A 14,090-nucleotide genomic window follows, 5' to 3' on the forward strand; every position below is an offset into this window, starting at 1 on the left:
CAAAGGGCCTGATTCTGGGAAGACACAGCTTTTTACGTATATTGCAGGGATAAATAAATAGTTGGGTCTTTTGGATCCTCTAGGGTCTGGGCCTAAGATGTATCCAAGACAATCACTGTCTCTTTTGCCCAGTTTTTAATTTCAAGACACCAGAAAGTAAACAAAGGAATGAATTAGACATCCTTTTGGCATCTAGTGCTAATATCTATGTCAAAAATAGCATTCGAAGCAAGCTAAGCTGTGAGTTGCAGCTTCCCTGACACTATTGCCTGAGCCTGTCATTTCACTTTAGTTGACCTTCTCAAGTTTGAAATTTGAAGAGTAAGGTGACTTTAAACCATCTAAGTTATACCAGCGTTTTCAGAAGTGCACCCTAATTTCAAAGGCACTTACCTTGGCCTAAGACCCAACTGACCCAATTGGGAGAGGTTCCTTTACCAATTTCATATTAAGGCTTAGCGTGTCTGTGGAAACTCTGAATGGGTGCCTCTTTTTCCTTCTCTAGCAGGAGGCAAAGCTACATTTTTTTTTTCTTCTCCCATTAGAAGGAGAATAGGGTTAAAGGAAGAGTAAAGTGTGATAGCTGTCACCGCTCATTTGCAGACCAGACAAAAGGAAGAAATAGCAGAACAAATATGTCTAAGTATGTTCTTTCATCTTCCCAAGAGTTTCAGATAAATGTTTTAGTCACTGTACCCATTGTCACTCATTTTCAACAATGGAACAAAAAATCAATATGAAAAAATATTGACGAATTGTTGCATGTCCTCTCATGCTCCAAATAACATTGCTCTCTTAGACATTTAGCCTAAAAGTACCTGCCATTTATTTTTTAAGCCATACACATTTAGTCTTTTTGACCCTGCATTCCTGAAGTAGTTTAATTTACTTAAGCTAACACTTACTACAGAAGTATTTCTTTTCCAGAATCCAAAGTTGAAATGTGACTTTGATTCTTTATCTTAATAAGGAGGTTCATCAGCTTAATCAATATAAAAATCAATAATAATAACCTAATAATCTAATAATGATCTTAAATTACCTACCAAAATACTATCACTGTTCTGGGTTGTACAGTGAGATAGGTCCATAGATAGATAAATATTTTAATCACCTAGATTCATTCATTCTCCTAGTACTTAATTGAAATTCCTGTGAATTAGAGGTTAATTATTTCTGCATAGTTTTGCTTGTAAGGTGTATATTCTCTGCACATTTTCCGTTCTAATTTCAGTTTATTTGTTCGTATAGTATAGTTTTTAGAAATTTCCCAAAGGAGGCAACAACAACAAAGTGACAAAGCTTGCGAGATATATTACAGTTAGGTGTAATGTGAGATTAGCAGACCTGTGTGATTTACGATTGTGTTTTCATTTTAATCACTCAGAGAGCTGTCACTTATTCTGATGCCTCCTGCTTAAGTGAAGCTAGAAAAGGGTATAACTGAACTGTCACACAAATTACAAAGGCCTTCAGTTAAATATGCATGGTGTACCACCCTGTGGCAATATTCCGCTACTACATATGGCAGAAGTAATGGAAATTGTAGAGCTTCCTAAAGCACAATGAGGGAGAGAAACTATTTATATATTGCAATAATTAGGAGGAGGGGTGGCAAGCATATGCAGCTTTGCACATGAGTATTTGATAGCAAACTTCATCAGTGGGATTCAACATACATTTTTATCTGACAGGTGGCTGGAAATCTCTGCAGATTTCTTTGAATACAGGTTGGTTGTGTACTGAGGAGAGAAAATAGTCATTTTTGTGAGGTTTTTGTTTCTGGACTACCCAGTGTACCGTGAGAAGTCTTTGCTTTTCAGAATTAATTTTCTTGCTCACATTGTGGCATCTCCCGAGAACAGGGGTTATGTGGGATGCTTGTCATGCTCAATACCACAAAATCTGGCTTCTGTCCAGTTCCCAGCTCTGCCCTAGTTCAGTCAACACAAGATCATGTCCAACCCTCAGGGTTTCCAATTCAAAAGAGAGAGCTTTGACTGTGGTTCTTCTTCACATATACCCTGATCACATAAGGCTGTTGATCACATAAAAGTTGACTGACAACTCTTGAAATTAAAAAAAAAAAGAAAAAGGCATTTATAAAGTTTCTCTTTTACTATTATTGAGCAATAAATGTTAATTTATAAAGAAGCATGTTCAAGTCCTTGGACACTGCAGCATGAGGAACGATGCTGCAATCACATAGAAAATCTTCATTCTTCATTAAGCAGAAGAGTTTATTAAAAAGATCAGAGTGTATGCTGACTTAGGCAAATAAGAAAATAGTATTTTATTTTATGTGCACTGATCCCATAAAGAAGAGTAGTATAGAAATCATGTCCAACTGAATATAAGTTGAATTCAGCACCTTCCCTCCTGCTTTATTTTTTAAAACTGAGAATTTGTGGAGACTTGGTCATATAGAAATCCTTCTTGGTTGTATGTATATGGTATCATTGGAGGTCTACTTTATACTTGTTTGTTAAAACTCCAACAGATGGAGGGACAGATGTCAGAGCAATATAATTTGGCTCCCTGTCTGATTTTCATCGCTGACCACAATATGTGACTGCCTTTCGGCAAAACTGAGCACAGGTGTACACTTTAAACCACAAGAAGGAATAACACAGAAAAGCAAGTTTATCAGACTTAATGACAAGGGGGAAGGAGATGGAGGGGACAAAGTTGAAACTTTTTCTCTCCCGCTGGGAAGTACTGTATTAGAATTAGCCTTTTAAAGAGCTCTTTTGTGTTCTAAGTGATGTTTACTAATGTTTAAAGGATGCTGCCAAATAGCATAACCTTCAAATGTCAGAATGTTGTTTACCATTTATTTGGCAACTCTAGACTACAACCTTTGCATTTTCCATTTCTTGTCTAATTAAACATTAACTCAGAGGCACTCGAGTTTTATTACTTTACTGTTATTTCATTCCTGCAGCTTTTCAGAGAATGTTAAAGGCCAATGATACTGATTTTTTTTTTCTTTAGATTGTATTTCATACAATATTTATGATCCATTGTCAGTCATCTATATTTCTAAAAGGATGTTCCCTCTACTTAATTTTCAATCAAATTAAGCTACATTTCATAGAAGAATATGAGATCATTTAAAAAATGATTGTTGAATAATAGAGACTAGATTTACAGATTAAATAAATAAGAGAAAACCTTTTCTCTGTATAACACCAAAGTAACTGAACAATTGATAATGGCTTTTAAATTTTTATTCAAATATTTGTTGCTTTATAGATATGGACAATAATTGGCTATAAATTAAGAAGAGAAATGGTAGAGATCAAATTTCTTTAAGATTATACTAGAAGCATTTTTTTTCTAGTATTCACTACAACTTTACAATCATGTTTTAATTATTTTTTGAGCAACTCCTACTAGATTTTCTTTAGGGAAACCTTATTGGAAAAATATGATGTAGATATGTGATATGAGGTAGAACCACCATATTTTAAGGGGATCATATTTTATTTTGTCAGTACTTAGGTCAGTGCTTAGCCACGAGACCCCTGTTTTGGTAAACAGACCCGTCTCCTAGTCTGTCTTTTGTGGCACAATTATGGCTTTCAACGTAGACTTTAAGGGATATTTTGTTCATCTACATTACCAAAATTAGATTCACTTACAATAGACAGAATAAATAATCTCATTAGTGAGTATTTATGTATGCATGATATTCAAATTGAAATATGCTCTTTCATATATCCTCAGTATCAAGTGCAATTATCAATTCAGTCAATTTTATCGAGACTCTACTGTTTGCCTGGCACTTTTTGGTGCACTCGGCTGATGATAGAGCAATGAATAGCAGAGCTCAGCTTCTGCTGTAATGACTGTCACATACTGAAAGGCAAAGACAGATTATACTATACAAACAAATCAGAAATGGTAATTTAAAAAAAGAAATGGTAAGTAGATATAGAATAACTGGAGGGGGGATTAGAAGCAGGATTTGAAGCAGGCGTCTCTGGAGTAACGTTTGACCAGAGACCTGAATGCTGAAGGAACAAGCCATATAAAGATCTAGGGGTGAGATCTTTTGAGACAGAAGGTTCCACAAGTGCAGGTAATTGAATGAGAGATGAAATCAGTGTGGCTGGGGTTTACTAAACAAGGGAAGACATGCTAAAAGCTGAGGCCAGAGAGATGGGCAGGGGCCGAATCACACACAACCTTATAGGTTAATAAAAGGAATACAGATTTTATTCTAACTGCAGTGGTGGGAATCTATTGGCAAGGGGTGGGGAGGTGAAGGATGGTGGTGGGTGGGGTGGGTGTGCACCGTTGTAGCAATGAAGTGCTATTGAATCTGATCGACTTCTTTAAAAGTTTAGCCTGGCTGCTGTGTATAGGGAGAAAGAGTGGAAGTAGGGAGACCATTGAGGGAGCTATCATAGTGGTCTAGGTGAGACATGAGAGCAGAGTCTAAGGTACTATAGCGGCAAGAACGGATTGATTCAGGAAATGGATTGGAATTAGAGCCTGCAAGACTTGCAGATTTGCAAATAGATTGGATGTGGCAGAGAGGGTAAGAGAGAATGCAGAAAGGTTAAGGTCTGAATAATGGTGTTAAGCCATTTACTGAGATGGAGAACACTGGAGCAGGAGCATGTTGAATTCGTTCATTTTTGGTGTGTGTATCTTATTCAGATTGGAGATGTCAAATAGGCAATGGCTGATGGATGTTTGATGGAGCTCAGGAGAGAAGTCAGGACTGTTAATAAGTATTAGAGGGAGTGAGCATGTGAGTTGACCAAGATCCCTTAAGAGGTAGAGAGAAAAGAGAAGGGCCCTAAGGAGGGAGTTCTGGAACCCTCAGCACTTATCTGTTCTGGATGTGCATTCAGTCCCACGAAGATAGCTAATGATTAAAGTCTGTTAGAAGCAATACTTGATTTTCCTGACTTTTTGGAAGATAATCTTTCAAAACCACAGCTCCAGAATATAGTCTTCGTAATAAGCATGGTTTCATCAGTAAAGTTAATTGCTGTAAATAGACAAGATAATGAGAATTTCCTAGTTTATTTTAATTTCAGGTAGGTTTTCTTTTATTAAATGGTATTCTGAGTTATCAGAACCCATGAGAAAACAAAATGACTCATACTTGTTTTGCAGGGTTCCACAACCATATGGTGTTTAACATTAAGGGGTGCTATTTCTTAAAGCAGTCAGTTTGAGATCAACAGTTTTGCTATTCGCTTCTCTATGTGTTTAATGCAGCATTAAGAAACGTCTCCATTAAAGCAATCCATTTTCCTTTAGTAACACACACCCACACAAGCTTCTCAGTCCCACCCCCATCCTTACTCAATGTTACCCAGGTACATAGTTATTGACTTTTTGGTGATAGCTTAGTTTTTTCAGAACACCGTGGTGGTACTTCCAGATAATGCTTTAAGTTACCCCTTATCTGCAAATGAACTTTCAAATGAAGTTACAGTCTGTGTCTTTGTAAAAATGAATTACCTTGTTAACCATAATGACTGAGAAGAAGCATTACCTGTTGTTTGGTAATATCAGTTTTTCTTCTGTTTTCTTCTGTTTTTGAACATCACCTCTGGAAAAGTGTTGGCCTGAATCCTATATTTAAGTCATATTTTTTATGTTTCTTTTTTGACTGTATTAGGGCAGAAATTATGAAAAAGATGATAATAATAACTTTTCTTAGAACCATGGACTTTTTGGGTAAGCAAAGGCCTTAGAGATGCTCTAGTAGCACCGTCTCATTTTGCAGGTGAAGGATGCAGAGCCAAGTTTAATTTCACAGAGCTGATGAGTGGCCTGACCATATATAAACATGCATAAACAGTTGCTAGTGCTTCAAGCCAGGCTCACGCTATGGCTATACGAAAAAAACATGATGTCTGCTCTTGAGAAGGGATATGCATACATGAACATGGATAATCTGACATGATGAATGCTATAGGTAGAAAGTGCTCTGGGTACAGAAAGGGAAGTGCAGCCACCTCTGCTTCTGGACTTTAGCAGATAGTTCACAGAGGAAGTTCTCTTTCCTGTGACTTCTCTTTCTAGTTTAAAAAAAAAAAAAATTGCCCATTTCGGAAGAAGATGAGCTGAGTTTGTGTCTTGTGTTCTATATGGAAACCTTTAATAGGTCATGCTTTTCCTTTTCAAAGTATAAATGCACTAAACTGACCAAGAGCTTTTATATCCATTTCCCATCTATAGAAGCAACGGTTCTGAGCTATGATGGGAGTATGTTTATGAAAATCCAGCTCCCGCTGGTGATGCACACGGAGGCTGAGGATGTATCCTTACGGTTTCGGTCCCAACGTGCATATGGCATTCTCATGGCAACCACCTCCAGAGACTCAGCAGACACCCTCCGCCTGGAGCTGGACGCAGGACGTGTGAAACTGACGGTCAATCTAGGTAACAACTCGTCTTCCCCCATTGAACTAACACTTTTCACTTTTTGTTCAGTTTTGCCTGCAAACATGTATCAAGTAGCCTGTTTGCCATGGAAAGTTAAAACACTTAATGGTCTCATCTCCATTATTTAAATTCATTTAGGTTTTGGGGACATCTTTTTATTGTTTCTATTTCGTTAACATAATTTACTGTTTTGTGATTCCTACCACTGAGGGTTCTTAAAAGGGAAGCCATATGTATTAATGAGGTTAATTGAAAGTGTAAATTTTCAGGCTTAACGATGCCTCAGACTGAATTTCCTATTTTTATATTGACTGACATTCTGATTGGTTAGAGATGAAATCCTTTCAGATAAAACAAAAATACACCAACTTTTACTTGGATAACATATGCTATAAAACGTCAAATTTCTACTTAGTGATCTAGATCAGCAGTTGCTCTTACTCTACTCCTTGGGCTTCTCCTTTGAATAATTACCTTTGTGGTATTCCATCTTTTCTGTTTGGAAATACTGTGTGGTGATATTTTGCTATCAAACAGCAATACACAACCCTTCAATGCCCAAAGTCTGCGGCCCTCAGCAAACAGCCATGAGAACACTGAAGACACAGACTCTTCTACAGAAAAATAATGCTTTCCTGCTTAATTTGTAGCATTCAGAAAGAGTCACTACAGTAAAACCTCACCAAACTGGATGAAATCTGGGGGAAGACCAGGCTGAATTAAGAAAAAGTCTAAATTGTAAGAAAAAAAAAAACTGTAAGCAGTTTTGTTTTCAATTACATTCAAAAACACAAATTAATAGCTGGAAAAATCTTAAGGAAAGGTCTTACTAGTGGCTGATGTTAATGGGTGGTTAAGAATTATCCATAATTAGCACATTATTTCATGTTAGTTGTGCCATCATTGTATAGTAAATTACTTGAAATCAGTTTTCTTCCCAAACTTGGCCTTTCATAATTTGTTTAATTTTTCTCAGGCGATCTCCGCTCATATCGAATGAAGAATTACAAATATTCTGCCCAATACATTTCAATATTATCATTAACTCCAAATAATAGGAGTACAAATTAATGAGGTTTTACTGTATTTCCTGGAAGTGCTGAGTACACACAATAATGAATAAACAGAGAGAAAAATAAAATTCAAGACTACATAGATTTACAAAAAGAGTAGTAAAATGTGATGAGGTAAGGCATTTGTGAAAACCCCACATACATTTTCAAATTATGTTGGGCAGAATAGTAGCTCATAAAATATAAAATTACTTCATTGGTAGTTTATTGCATACAATTGCATTCAATTAATATTAGTTAAATTAAGTTCAATAATAAGACTTTTTTTTAAGATTACTAAAGAACACATAGTACTCTTTTACAGTTCTGTTAGAGTTCCCTCTAGTGACAATGATAGGTTACTACAAGTCAATCAAAATTGCCTAATTGCAGTAAAGGGGCTGTTAGCCGTGGGAGGTGGACACGCTCGCTCATGGGAATTTTCCAACAGCAAAGCATTCTGTGGAAAGAGTTGTGTAGGTGCTGATCCTTGGCTGTTTGCAACCACTTTTCTGATGCGGTTGACGACACATGACAAACTCAGCTATATGGAAACAGAATCTAGGTTTGTATTTTTCATGTTCCCCAAAGGCATTAAATACTACAACCAAAACCAACAAATATCTATCTATATATAAAAAAAACATAAAACATGCCACATGATCCTTTAAAGATAACCCTTATAATCACAGTCTGTGTTATCCAGATTAGACATTCTGTTCTTAGGGAATCTGCTTTTATATAAGAAGAAAGTATAGGAAAAGGAAAATCAATAGCAGTAGCTACCATGACACTTATTACGCAGAGATAACATTGTTAGCTCCTAACAGAGGGATAGGCGTGTGTGCTCCGAAGAATGACACTACTCCTTAGCCACTAGAGTTTCTAAAGGGAACAGTTGTTTCTTTCTTCCTCCAATTAATACAAGACATGGAATCCAGCTAACACCTGGCTCTTACCTTTTTTGCCCAAGCAAATAATAATTAATAATTATAAATACATTAGGGTGAAATGAAAATAATTTCAACTAGCGCTCCATTTGACCATGACAATTCTATAGGATTCTGTTGGCCTTTGTGGGATAATAGATTTTGGAGGTTCAAGATGTCTGAGCCTAGCTGAGCTTGCACTGTACCCCATTGTGACGGAGCACTTTTTAATTATATTGAAAACAATGATTTGTTCTTTCACAGATGGGGAGAAAGCTGCAGCCAGTCTAAGCCAAGCGTCTTTGACAGTTAACAATTCTTTATTTCACTTAGATTTGTCACCATGTAGCTTTGTTTGAGTTGGCCATTTTTTAAAAAACCTTCTAATTGTTGTTTCCAATGGTGCAGTTTTATAACAATGAATCTGGGTTCTAGAAGTATGTAAAGAATAAATAATATGGAGTGGCCATATTTGCATGTGTCTGTCCCCGGAAGGGTGGACTGTAATTTTATTGGATGTCTGCAGCTATTACCTTGAAGGATAAATTTTCATTTTTCATCTATTCTTCCCCATCTAGATTGTATCAGGATTAACTGTAATTCCAGTAAGTGCCTATTCAAAATTTTTAAAATGTTATTCCTCCATTATGATGTAGCTAGTCAAGAAAAAAAAGAGAGCCAGAGAAAGGCGTTTATAAAACTCATGAATTCACTTTTGAAGTGTACCAGTCCATCATCTGGGTTGTAAAAATTCATTTTGAAATCTGTCCAGCTGAAGACTTTCCTGCTTCAGTTCCTACCTCTAAGTGGGAAAAGAGGTGACAAGTATCTTGTAACAGAAGGTGCAAACGTCTCTGTAGACCTTTGGATAAAGCAAATAGCGTTTGTATTTTGGCAGATCTTGGACTCCAGTAGTTCTCTTCACAACCAAATTAGGAGAAAATACTGTGGGGTCTTATTTCCTTCACTTTCTGTTTTTATCTCTTAACTCTAATACAGAAAAAAAAAATCTTTTCATGTGAAAGTTACTATTAAACCCTTCTAAATTCAACCAAAATTTTATATTGGAAAATGTGTGTTTTTCCAAGTTTTATGTATATACAGAAAATTACTTATCCAAAGAGTTTTTTCTTGCACATTATGACTATTTACATAATGAATTTTTACATCCTAATCATATATCTGCAAAAATAACCAAAAGCCTTCAAATCTGTGATATGCATGCCAAATGATGAGTTAGAAAAGATGCATGGACTGAGTTTTTTGATTTGGACTAGAGAACTTGAAAGGATGTAAGGACTGTGATTTTATTTTGAGTTGTAGCATTATCTGAAGTGTAAACTTATTTTATTTCTTTACGTAAATATTTAGGTTTTTCTTTTCCAGGTTTTGCTGACCACATTAAGGAATCTCATCTAATATACCAAAGTTGTTAGTTATTCAACTAAAATGGTTCTAACAAGCTTCTAATCTTTCACTGTCATAGTCAGTAAAACATTTTTTTTATATCCTTGGAAAATGCTGAATGTGAGTTGATGAAGTCTACTCCCAAAACCTTTGTCTGTGTTTCCAAATGGCAATAAGTCATCCTCTGAGGAATAAAATGACGGTCTCCAACTTATAAAAACAAGAAGCTTTATCTAATTAAATGCATGCTATTTCAAATACCCGTGCTTCTTACAACTCAGATTTGTCTTAAAATATTTTAATATTCATTTTAAAGCAGAATAAAAGCCAGTCTTTCCAATCATAGCAATAAAAAGGTAACTGAATCATGATTTATGAAAAATTAAATTATTATACTATCATACAGGCATAAAAATCATCTCAAACGGAATACAGTTCCTGAACTAATCTCTCAAAGCTCTAACACAAGTAGAATTTTTCAAGTATACATCATCTCTTCTCAAGCCCCATCTTTACCACACTCTCTGAAAAGCAGCACAGGTTTAGAAGTCTGATACCATGGTCCAGTTTGCTTTCAGCTCTGGAGCATAGGTGCAGACAAAGTGGCAACTCACAGAATGTTTTCCCAAAGCCAGATTTGTGACTCAGTGCAGCTGTAGATGTTCTTGATTCTCCCTGGATCTTAGAAAATCCATGTGAGGAAACTATTTTTCTAGACTTCTGCTTTAATTTTATTTATATTAGGCATACAATAAAGCATGGGTTTTTATTTATAAAATATAACTACATAAGCTCTAGTATTTAATGGAGATTAACCCCATCAAATGTGCTTCTGTGTTCTCAGCTCTATCAATGTTTTTTTAAAATACTTGTTTATAGTCTAATTACCCTTGTTAGCTACTTCTCTTTATTTGGCTTATAATTATAAGACTCTGATATTAAGCATAGTATTTTCTCTGGATATTTCACAGAATAATACCTTTGAGGACAAAGGTTTTTCCTGGTTAGTGGATTTTTTTCCCTTTTTAAGGAGTGTGTGTTATACTTAAATTACTTGAATTAAACCAATGATTGTGAGCTTTCAGTGCACACCTCGGACAGGACTGCAAATGCCTTAACTTGACAGCAGTCACTGGAAAGAACGTTCAGTGATCAGGTAATGTTTTCATTTCCTTTGCCTTTGTTTCATTTGGGGAATAGTGGGCAGATGTAGCCAGAACTCCAAGTCCCGTCTAGAATTCATGTTATTACTCAACTTTGAGGATAGGGAGGAATTTACATTTCAAATAATGCAAATCTAACTCACAGTGATAAATAGGCAGAGATGTCCACCTGGACTGCATTTTGTACCCAATAAAAAATATAAATAAAATACTCTTATCTCAGTATAACTTGTAGTTTAATAAAAGATTGACTTACTACATTTATCCTCTGTAAGCCATAAGTTTGTCTGAAACTGAAATGTACATTTACTAAATCACAACCTTCTACCACCACCGTCTAAAAATCATACCATACCTAAGACATCAACTGTGTTTTGAGCTTAATAAGAAATACCTCAACTGATGTCTTTAAGAAAATTTCCACAGGAAGTATACAAACTGTAACATAAAAATTACCTTACACTGAGAATGAATATTAAACTCTAAATTATTAATTTTGAATGGAAATCTTCTCCAATTTCTCTACACTTACTCAGAATTGCTCTGCTGTTTCCTGTAGTCACTCCATCCTTTCTCATCATCCCTCCACCCTCCCTTCCTCAGTTTACAGGAGATATTACTTGATACGGAAAAGAAAATATGTAAAGCATCAGACTCTCCAATCCTTGCTACTGAAGAATAGGTAGTAAGTGAGGAGGGCGGAAGGTCTAGCTGCGTTGCATGTATTCAGACCTCTGGGACTAGGAGATGGCAGATACGTTTCTTTTTCAGCCCTTCTTGTGTCAGTAGTTTAGATGCAGGAATGGAATCTTCCATGCACAGGCCAGGGGAAAGCCTTTTGTTAAGGTCCTTTTGGGAAAGGGCTGATTTGAATTCCAGGGACCATCTCTGTCAGATTCTTTGTTGCCACCTTTCCCCCCTGCCCCATAGGAAAAGCTGTCAAGAATTTTTAAATGGAAGGAGAGAGGCTGTTTTTATTTAAAAATCAAAAGCTTATTTTTATGTGTGGAAAGGGTATTTTTTAAAAAGAACTGTCTCTGTGAATAGCGGTCATGTCAGTGTCAAAATGTATGCTTTGATCTCTCCGATTAAAGTGGAATGTCTCTGCACACAATCCCAGACCAATCTCAGTTCATTGATGTCCATTAGCTTATTTCATTGCTAAAATATGTTTGTTATCTGCAGCTTGGTATTAGATTAGGTCAGTATTTGCAGATTCACAGGTGGGAAGGTGAACACAGAGGTGTTATTATATGGCCCTCCATCCTCCTCTGTCCAGGGTAATCAGATTATTCTTGCCTCCTCAGTCAACTCCAATATGGAGAACCATAGTCTACCATCATAAAATCATTTTATATGGGAGTTGCTAAAAGAACCAGCATCTTTTAATGCAGATAAATGTCTTCCCTGGACAGTGAAGGGTATTTCAATAAAGGTAGATGGAAAAGGACTGTCTAGTCACGTTCTTTTGACATAAAAATCAATTATTTGAATTAATGAAAAAAAGACAAATTATAGATGATTTTACGAAAAATAATTATTATAGAGATATGTACAAATACCACCTAATCATTGACAAGTTATTACCAAAAGAGGTCAAGTCAGAGTGAATAGGACTTTGTGACTGAGACATGAATTGTTTGCATCAGGAAGTAAGTGTATGAGAGTCTCTTGCTTAGTCCATAGTATTGATTGACTTAAGACTTTTAAAAACTATAAAGAACACAAAAGAAATTTTCTACCCCTTGTGAAATTTTCTCAAATGCATTATTAGTAGGGCCTGTAGTAAGTACCATTAGAAAGGCCATTGGTCTTATTCTGCATTCTCTTTGTCTGCCAAAGTATGTAGCCTGAGATAGGGTGACCAAGACAGTCTCAATTTCAAATTTGCTGCCCAGTAATTCCCAACAGTACATCCAAAGTCATTAGGCTATATGTTTCTATATAATTTTTTTCTGATACTTTGGCATCGTGGTAGTGTATTGCTTGCTTCAATAGTCCCATTTTTTTTTTCTTTCTCTCTTGTTCTAGTAACCTTACAAATTGTTAGTATTATAATCTGAAGGTTTAAATACATTGAAAATTTGAAAACTAAACTTGCTCCTATCAACTATAGGTGAGTCCTAATTGTCATATAAGTAACTACTTTAAAGATATAGTGGATGCAAGGAGGCTTTTGTGATTTTGTTTTTATTAGTGTTTTCTTTCCTTTTTTTTTTTTTTGTCTTTTCAAGTCAATGACATAATTACGGAATATCCTTCTTGCCCACGGGAAAGTTTGGGGTCGCCTCTGCATTCATATAAAAAGTGGCTTTTAATAAACCCATGTTGTTTATTTGATTATTTGTGTTTCTTTAATCCTTACACATGTCTCTTCTCCTGCCCACCTGCTCTTCCTTCCTACCAAGATTTACTCCTGTTACTTCTCCATTTCCAACGTTGTTTACTCCTGTTCTCATTCCTCTTGTTTTCTTACAAGAATAAAAACTCTCTGGGTTGAAAAAAAATATTTTAGTAGGCAGAGCTTCCAACTATTTTTGGCTTCTTACAGAAAATGGTTTACTTAAGACACAGAGACAACAAAATTGGAGATGACATTAATGTGGACAGAGTGTCAAGGGTTGAAGTTCAGCTCCTTTTATTTGTAGTTCATTGTCTAAGGATTGGAGAGAAAGGGAATCTAGGGCCAAGTACTTAACCTCACTTTTGATTTGGAGATAGTGAAGAAATGCTCTGAGTAATATGTTATCAGAAAATGTACTATGATGGATGTCTGGAGTGGATAATAAGATCTTTGTATTATCATTTTATTACCAGAATGAAAAGATCAACTGGATATTAGTTATCACCAATTTTTTTATGTAGATAAAAATGGAAAGCAATAAAAGAATGCAAAATGTCAGCCAGTGACACTTAAGCCATATTAGATTGCTTTGATCAGGCTGCCACTTGGCAGGCTACTTAAAAAGATATGAGGAAATTTCTGGAGGCTGGCTGTTGTTAACATGAAACAAATATTCCGTTCAGAGCAGCTGCCTGGTGCCTGAAGAGCAGAGAACTGCAAAAAGGAGCCTCTGACTCTGCCTCCACACAACCATCCCTTGATCTGTAGGGTTCTGTCAATC

At 35.9% G+C, this 14,090-nt stretch overlaps 1 protein-coding gene across 21 annotated transcripts in view; it reads left to right on the plus strand.

The window, feature by feature from the left end:
- The window catches only part of NRXN1 (neurexin 1), a 1,120,109-nt gene that overhangs the window by 518,941 nt on the left and 587,078 nt on the right, over nucleotides 1-14,090 (plus strand). For 15 of the 21 annotated variants that reach the window (XM_082427614.1, XM_082427616.1, XM_082427619.1 and 12 more), the window contains 2 exons: nucleotides 6,208-6,411; nucleotides 8,974-9,000. In XM_082427614.1, the coding sequence (XP_082283740.1) occupies nucleotides 6,208-6,411; nucleotides 8,974-9,000 (231 nt within the window). The remainder of the gene's footprint in view (nucleotides 1-6,207; nucleotides 6,412-8,973; nucleotides 9,001-14,090) is intronic. The other 6 variants (XM_082427621.1, XM_082427620.1, XM_082427624.1 and 3 more) reach the window with 1 other exon arrangement.

This window comes from Balaenoptera physalus, assembly GCF_965194825.1.
Source record: "Balaenoptera physalus genome assembly, chromosome: 15".
Taxonomy (NCBI): domain Eukaryota; kingdom Metazoa; phylum Chordata; class Mammalia; order Artiodactyla; family Balaenopteridae; genus Balaenoptera; species Balaenoptera physalus.